This window comes from Sminthopsis crassicaudata, chromosome 1 (genome assembly GCF_048593235.1).
Source record: "Sminthopsis crassicaudata isolate SCR6 chromosome 1, ASM4859323v1, whole genome shotgun sequence".
NCBI lineage: Eukaryota > Metazoa > Chordata > Mammalia > Dasyuromorphia > Dasyuridae > Sminthopsis > Sminthopsis crassicaudata.
In genome coordinates this window covers 725,504,145-725,513,172 of record NC_133617.1, presented here as the reverse complement: position 1 = coordinate 725,513,172, position 9,028 = coordinate 725,504,145, and the positions used below count along the sequence as shown (strand labels likewise).

The 9,028-nt window shown below is 39.5% G+C and overlaps 1 protein-coding gene across 8 annotated transcripts in view; it reads right to left on the bottom strand.

Moving 5' to 3' along the window:
* Positions 1–7,072: 7,072 nt before the first annotated feature.
* The window catches only part of FRMD4B (FERM domain containing 4B), a 337,387-nt gene continuing 335,431 nt past the window's right edge, over positions 7,073–9,028 (bottom strand). For all 8 annotated transcript variants that reach the window (XM_074284129.1, XM_074284131.1, XM_074284127.1 and 5 more), the window contains one exon: positions 7,073–8,858. In XM_074284129.1, the coding sequence (XP_074140230.1) occupies positions 8,738–8,858 (121 nt within the window). In that variant the 3' untranslated portion in view covers positions 7,073–8,737. The remainder of the gene's footprint in view (positions 8,859–9,028) is intronic.

Sequence of the window (9,028 nt, the reverse complement as noted above, 5' to 3'; positions counted from 1 at the left end):
CAACAAGTGGCTTGAGAAACTAACACCTGGTAAATGTGACAGCATGAAGACTCAAGCCTTGTTTTCAATCCCTATTTCCCCATGATTCTCTAGGGGAAAAACAAACAACGCGTGGGGATAGGCGAGGTGAGAGAATCGGCCTCTGGGAGCCCTCAGGTTCTATTACGAACTCCATCTCCTTGGGTCTCCAGCATCCCCAGAAAGAATGGAGGCGCTGTAATTAAATGGGAACAGCCCTGATGACAGTGATAATAATCAAGAGGATGACAATCATTCCCTTTTCATCAGGGGATCTGCAAACACTCGTTAATTCTCCCGCTGCCCCGGGGAGGGACATAAAAGGTGACCTGCCCGGCTGCAGCTGGAGCTCCCTGGCCGGGAGCCAACGTGCCATTAGGCCGGGCTTGTGCCGGCTCAGGAGAACAGTGGGAAGGGAGGATGCTCCCAGGTTGGCTGGGGGGAGTCCCTCTTTCTCCCTCCCTACTCCTTCTGCTTGGGAGATCTTACTTGGGCCCCTGTGAGTAAACTGAGGCAGACTCAAAAGTGGTGAATGTCAACATTTCCGATACAAATGGGAAGGTTTGGATAAAGTGATATATATTAGGTCATGTTCGTTGTTCTGATTCTGCCCTCTCTGGTCCCTATCACTTTATGTAATATATATAATATGTAATATATATAAACAATAACACCATTAAGAGGCAATGCATAGTCTTGGTCTAGAGATTTTACAATTTCTTAGTAGGGAGGTGCAGGACGGGGGCTATAATTGGGTTATGTGTTCTCCAAAGTCTGGATTGCTTAAGTGTTAAAGGCGAGGTTCTCTAGGGGCTGCAGGCTCATAGAAGCAAGGCTGCAATGGAACTCAGAGGCAGTCTGCTGCACCTTCCTTTTTTAATAGATGGGAAGCCACGTGCCGTGTTCACACAGGTAGTAAAGGTCAGTCCATGGTAGGATTTGAATACAGATTCCCTTATTCTAGAAGCAGTGTTCTTTCAGGGTTAAATTGGGGAAGAGGAGAGAATAAGGGAAATGACTAGTATGAAAACAAAACATTAAAAAAAAAAAAAAAGACAGGAAAATTGATCTCATGTGATCTCTTTACTGCTCACATGGGGGCCAAGTGGCAATGCTGAGCTGCCTCAGCATTTATGTATTGTTTAGTCCCTTGGGTGCCGTTGTCTGCCATCTTTTCTATCAATCTCTCATTTGGGAGGATAATAAAAACAGCTGATAATCACACACAGCGTGTTGTATTTTGCCACAGCAACCCTGTGAATTGCATACAACTGCCTTTTTTCCCCTTTCATATTTGACTTTCTTTTTTATTTATTTTTATTTTTACAAAAATTTTACGCATTGGTAATTTTTCAGTTTTGACAATTGCAAAACCTTTTATTCCAACTTTTCCCCTTCTTCCCTCCACCCCCTCCCTCAGATGGCAAGTTGACCAATACATGTTAAATATGTTAAAGTATAAGTTAAATACAATGTATGTATGCATGTCCAAACAGTTATTTTGTTGTACAAAAAGAATCGGACTTTGAAACGACTGCCTTTTTAGTAAATGTATTTGGAAGGATGAACTGGGATCTATGTCTTTGGAGGGAATGAACATATCAATTAATTCATTTGTGTATGAGGAAATGAAATCTTAGACTGATTGAGTGATTTGACTAAGATCATAAATGAGTTGGGATTTGAATCCATAGGTTTTACCTGCCAAGCTTTGAATTCTGTTCACTGTAGGAAGGGAGAAGGGATCAAGCATTTAACTGCCTACTATGTGCTGGACACTATAACAAGCACTTTACAAGTGCTATGTCATTTGATCATTACAACAACTCTGGGAACTTTGGGCTTTCATCTCCATTTTACAATAAAAGAAATTGAGGCAGAAGTAAAGTAACTTGTCCAGAGAGGATTCACCTCTTCCCTCCCTGGGCCTCCATTTCCCTGATTACCAAATGCAGATAATAATTCCCTCACCCTCCCAGAGAAGAGCTAGAGTAAGAATGGAATGGGAGGTTTGGGTCAGGGAAAGGCTATATAAGCAAGAGGGGAGCTCTTAGCATTTTCTCAAGGCACCTAACAGCAGAATTTGGTATTGAACTTTTAGGTCGAGTAACATAGCATTCTTCAATGAAAACACTATATAATAAATGCTTAATATTGTTTCTTTATTCATTCATTCATCTGTCCATTGAATCATTCATTCACCTCTCCATTTTTATAGCTGCTATAGATGGGAAATTTGCTGGCCAATGATTGTTTTGTGCTTTGAGACTTCAGAGACTAAGCCTGGAGGTTCCCCAGGTTCAGACTGGTTCTGTCATTTCCCAGCCCATTGCAGCTTTCTTTTTCACCACCTTCTCCTAATCCTTGGTCGTCCTTCCATTGGCTGCATGGTACAGAAAGGCTAGAGGCCCTTTAGGTCCCAGGGTCTTCCTATTTTTAGAGAGACTTGCTGGACTAGGTGAAGTCCTAGACCCATCCATCTTCCCCAAACATTTTTCAAATGCCATACCTGTTTACTCCACCCTTCTAAGAGGCACTTGTACCTGTTGGGGGTGGGACTTGAGTGCTTATCACAGATATCTCCTAGACCCACCCTAGACACAAAAGAATGACAAGTCTCTTCTGAAATACTAAGAATTCCTTCAGTTGTTGGGATTGTCATTATGGGCAATTATCACCATTGGACAGAATATGTCCAGAAAGCAACTGCCTTGACATGTTACATTTTTTTTTCCCCCCTGAGGTAATTGGGGTTAAGTGACTTGCCCAGGGTCACATAGTTAGGAAGTGTTAAGTGTTAAGAGGTCATATTTGAACTCAGATCTTCCTGACTTCAGGGCAGGTGCTCTATCCACTGCACCACCTACCTGCCCCAAATGCTAGCTTTTATGATAGAAGTTTGAAACAGAAGATTTCAAATCCTGTAAGATCCTGGGTAAATGTCTTTCTTTGAGATGGAATAGTCCTAAATAGCCTTGGAGTTCCAATTGAACTTGAAGTTTGTGATCTTCTGACCTTTGTAGAGTAAGGCATCTTGCTTGGAAAGGAACACTGGGCCTGAAGTCAGGAGAATTTGGCTCCCAATCCCAGCTCAGAAACTTAATTTTTATGTGACTGAACAAGTTATGAAACCTCTGTGAGCCTCATTTTTCATCTGTAAAATGGGTATCAGCACCTCACAGGGAGAATCAATTAAGATCAAATAGGGAAAGAGCTTGTGATTTTCTCAAATTCTCTACTTGCATTTGCTTCTTAACCTTTTCCCTACTAAGAGAAGCAAAACTCCCAGAAATGGAGGTTGTGCTCTGAGAATGGAGGATGGAACTGGGAAGAGGAAAAGGAGCATTTATTAAGTACTTACAGTATGCCTGGCACTGTGCCAAATGTTTTACAAATATTGTCTCATTTGAGTAGAAAGAACTTCCATAAGAAAAACAAAGTCATTTTTGTTTTTTCAGATGACATAATTTTCTTGAAGGATTATGATCATGGCTTAATTCTCTTTTTTATTTTTTAGAAAAAGAATGGGCGGGTTTCCTTTGAAAATCTCATTTATATGGTGCTTTAAAAAGTTTGCAAAATATTTTCCTCTTAACATCCCTGAGATGGAGCAGGCAATGCCCATTTTACAGATGAGGAAACCAGGGCTTTGAGGAAAAAATGCCTTGTTGGTGATCAAGCAGCTTGTAAAGGTGTGAGGCCAGATGATTGGAATTCTAGTCTACAGCAGGGCAGATCCTAGACACTATCTACTGCGTCCTATCCACTACTCCACCCAACCTATTACCATGCACCTACTCCATTAAAGGGGAAGAGGAAAAAAGCATTTATTAAACACCTATTATGTGTCAGACGCAGGGCTAAACTAAGTATTACTTCAGTTTATCCCCATGGACTCTGAGACATTGGTACACATTTCATAGTAGAGGACATAGAACCAGATAGAGATTAAGGGACTCAAGATTACTGAGGTATTAAGCATCTGAGAATGAATTTGAACTCAGGACTCTAAGGCCAGAGCTCCAGCAACCGAACTATCTCACTGCTTTAAAAAGGGGGCGAGGTGAACCTGCAGAAGCACATCGGAGATGCAGATACATTCCAATTAAGTATGGTACCTAGAATATTATAGCTCCAATCCTGTTATATCAATTTCTCTTTCCTTGAGAAATGGAATTATTTCAGTGCTACTGATCAATATTTTGTTGAGTGTAGTGATATTGCTTAGGGCAATTTACTGGTGTGGAAAAAAGCAACATTAATTATAAAATTATTCAATTTTTTAAATTTATATTGTTGACTACATAGCCCAATGGTGCATCTATGGAACACTGAGTCTAGAGCCAATAAGATTTGAATTCAAATCCAGCCTTAGACATTTTAATAGATGGATGACCGTCACTTAACCTGCTTCATCTGTAAAATGGGATAATAGCACTTACCTCCCAGGGTTTTTATAAAAATCAAATGAGATATTTGTAAAGTGCTTAGCACATGGTAGACACTATAGAAGTGCTTATTCCCTCCTTTCCTGGTAGGGAGCTGGCCAGTTCTATCAGATCTAGATCTTGTGTTGTAGGAGACATGGGAAGGGCACAAGGTTGGGCATTTGAATCCCTGGGTCCTAATCTGGCTCAGCTTCTTAGGGCTTTGGGTCAAATCACTTCACTTTGGTCCTTAGTTTTGTATAAAAAATTGTATAAAAAGTCCAGGGGCATAAGTTTGGAAGAGGTCATTGTTGTATCCTTTTAGCTCTCTACCTGTTGATTTTTTTCTGTTCATGGATTCCCCCAAAAGAGTCTTGACAATCTAATCCAATAAGCATTTATTAAGTGTCTCCTGTGTACAAGCATTATGCTAAGTGCTGGGTGTAGCAAGAAACAATGAAACAGTATTTGTGGTGAAGAAACATTCTCAGTAGGAGTGTATGTATAAGGGTACAATATGTAAATAAGATTATACACTAGGGCATCTAGTGTATAATCTAGATCTGGGATTTATGTACTTTAAAAAGCTGTATTTGGATAATTGTATTTCAAAATAATTGGTTATATTTTTCAATCTAAGTATTTTATGTGTTTTTAAATATTCTGAAAAGGGGCTAAGAATTAGGGTTACCGGACTGGATGCAAGAATAAAAAGCCGCAAATTGTACATTATCTCAAAGTCCTATTCTTTTTGTACAGCAAAACAACTGTTTGGACAAGTGTACATATACTGTATTTAATTTATACTTTAACATATTTAACATGTATTGTCAACCTGCCATCTGGGTGGGGGGGAAGAGGGGAAAAATTGGAACAAAAGGTTTGGCAATTGTCAATGTTGTAAAATTACCCATGCATATATCTGGTAAATAAAAACTATTAAAAAAAAAAAAAAAAGAAGAAGAAGTCACAAATGTAAGGCTTTGGAAAGGCCAACCATGAGAGGGCATCGGAAAGAAGCATTGGCTAAAGCTTTAAGTGGTGGAGGTGGAGGGAGCATATTCAAGACGCTGAATCCATCTGTCCAAAGATACAGGGTCTGGAGGAGTTTGGGAGTCAGCCAGCAGGACAATTAAGAGTCCATGAAAGGGAATGATAGGACATATACCTGGAAAGGTTTCTGAGATGAGGAATGGTGTAGTCATGAGTTTTAGGAGGTTTACTTTGGTAATTGAGTGAAAGACTGGACAGAGATGGTTTCTCAAAGGTTTTATCAGTGGAAATCAGGCTTCTAGCCAATCCAGAAAAGATAATGGTAACCTATCTCGTGTCCCAATTCCCCCTTGCTTTCAGGATAATGAATTGCCACAGCAACTTTCCAAGGGCAATTGAAGTTACAGAGAGGTGATCTATAAGATTGGAGGGAGGTACCCAAAGCAACCAAATTACTGGTCCTTTAATGATCATAATAGCTAACATTTATGTAGTATCTTCTATGTGCCAGGCACTATGCTTTACAATTATATTATCAATATCCAATTATATACTTACATATCCAAGCCTCTAAGCCCAGTGCTCTTCAGAACAATCCCTGCCTCCTTTCCTCATCCTCATCCCTTCCCCTCTATCTCCCCCCACACTCCACATTTAAATTATACCTATCTTCACAAACAAGTAATCGTCTGGATATAGCAAATTACCTGTGCTGTCTTCATTTGTAAATAAAAAAAAATGGTTTGTTTGTTATCCTTATAATAGAAATATGATTTATGATCTTCATTAGTGAATGTTATTCAATGGCGATAAATATTGCTGGGATGACTCTTCCCAGACAGGCAATGCAGCTTGGTGAGAGAACTACACAAAAGGATCCTAGCTCTATTAGATGAAAAAATCTTGAAGTCAGTCAAGAGCAACCCTCTCAATTTACAAATGAAGAAACTGAGACTTTCGACACCATCTTTGTCATTTTATCTTTATAATAAACACACAAACGTGTTTGATGCTATCACTTTTTAGAAGAAAGAAGGCTATGTTCCAATTTCTATGGTTGTTTCCACAGGGGAGAAATTCTTTGGCCTAATGCCATGGTAAGACAACTTTTATTGAACAGCAGAATAATGCTGGATTTGCAGACAAAAGACCTGGATTCAAATCTTGCTTCAGATGCTTATGAGCTGTGTGAACCTGGGCAAGTTCTATAACCACTGAGTTTACCTTTGTCGATTAGCCTCTCCTCCACAATTTAGTCTTAGGGAGTTGCCTACAACTAGCCAGCAGAACTGTCTAGCAATGCGGTTCCAAGGCCGGCTCTCTAACTATTATGCAACACTACCTCTCACCAAGTTTAAGATCCATTAGATTTCTGTCAAAGATCATACTAACTATAATCAATAGGTCCCACAGAGGACACAGAACATTTTTCAATCTAGAGCTGGACTTTGGTCCAACTTCTTCATGTTGCAGGAGACCAAGGCAGAGATCAAAAATTTTGTGCAGAGTCACAAAGGTCCCGTGTCTGGGGTGACATTTGAATCTAGGAAAATCTGACCTCATATGCTCACTCAAAACATGAATTTCAGCGGCTCCTTCACATCCTTGACCAAAAAGTGACAAATACTTCAACATTTTCAGTAGCACATTTTCAGTTTATTGACCTATGTGAAAGTAATAGGTCTTCAAAGATGGAAAAGGAAAAAAAAAATATGCAAAGGGCATTTCTGTTTCTAGTGGGTTATACAAATACACACAAAAAAGGAATTAAGTTAATTATTCTGTTTTAATTCTCAACCCCCCCCCCCCAAACAAAACAAAAACAAAACAAAACTTTATTTCTAATGATACAAATGACTAAGGACCAGTTTAACAAATCTATCTTTATGTATATATTACATGCTTTGGGATATAGGTAAAAAATGTTCGAAAAAGTCTATCAGAAACATTTCTATTCACAATATATACAAGGAGTTACTAATCATCTGTATAAAAAGGGAAAAAAAAAAACAACAGAGCACCTTTGATGGAATTCTGAAGCACAGTGCAGATATGAGAAACAAGAATCCTTTTTACAAAGAAAGTGAGTGCTTCTGAAAAATCCTGCATTGACTCTATTTGTTCCTCCATAGAAAATACGAGGTAGCTTTTCGCCTCATAATTCAATCAACTGCATCGTGGGAGCTCATTATTATTATTATTATTTTAAAAGGAACACTGTTACTGATGTCACTGGGTGACCTAGAATTGCACCTAGTGCTCAGACAGTGGTGCTCTATCCTAATGCCCACAATTGTAAGGCACAGTTGTTCTGGGTGCTGGGTTCTTTCCTTTTTTTTTTTTTTTTTTTTTTGCATCACCTTAAAATACTGGCCATCACAGTGTTTCCTCTTTAGAACTTTATGACAATGGAGGCAATCCCTAGCCCAGTGGCCGTAAAAAATGGTAGCCCAATGGGATCATTACCAATCGAACAGTCTTTCACCATGCAGCTCGGTGTGACAAAATGAGCTCATCGGCACAGTGAAATGGTACCTTTGGAAATGCACAAAGCACGTTTGTAAATAATTTGAACATATTGCTTCATCTCCCAATTCTGCTACCGTGAAAAAAAAAAGTCCTATTTGAAGCTGCAACAGCAATTCCCAAGCCTCTCTTGAACTTCCCTCCCTCCCTCCCTCACCTGTCGTCCCAGTTCTACCCCCCAGAATCCGCTTCACAGTGCTCACAAAAACATTTCTCTGTACATTGCCCTAAAAAACATTAAAACCTATTTAGACCTCCATTAAAACCTATCCTTACTTCAAGTAAATTTTCCAATACTGTCTAAAATCTGCCAGTCCTCATATGCCTAAAAAAAATTTCAAGTGTTGCTTTTCTTCAATTTATCCATCGGAATTGTGCTCTGAAAGTTCCTGCTTTCTCTTGAAAAGAGTCTCTCCCCTTTTGATCTGCAGTTTAGCCTACAACACCTGAAAAGTGCTTCTTCAACATAAATACTTCAACCAAGTGCTCGAACTTGTCGAGGATTTTTTTAAAAAATGCAGCAAAAAGACGCACCCAACCATGGTCTAAGCTTGCTCAGTTAACGCCAACCAGCTGGAGTCTGAAGAACAAGTTTAGGGAGTTTTGGTGGTGTGGTGGTGGTAAAAACAAAACATTTTTAAAAATGGTGTCGTCTTCGGCTTTTGAAGTTTGGGGGATCTCACAAGAGGATTTCTTTTCAGAAAAACAGCACATTGGGCAAGGCACACTGGGGTTAGAATGCAGAGCTTGAATAAAAGTGTCAAGGTGGCAGCTTAGACTAATGTTCCGGGCTTGGAATCTTCGTGCCAAAAGAGCCTCTGTTCGTTACCGTCCAAGTTGTTTTCCAGCCGGTTCCCATCTGTACTGTCCAGTTGACTGGCTTCGGCATACTGTCTATAAAAAGAAATGTGAAAAAAAAGTTACCGCCCTGAGACCATCTCTATATGTACTCTTCAACTACCGAAAAACAAGAAGGAAAATTAGTAGAAAAACCAAATGATGTTAGTAGAGAAATAACATTTTGAAATTCAGTGGGTGTTCCAGAGTTTTGGGCTTGTATCGAG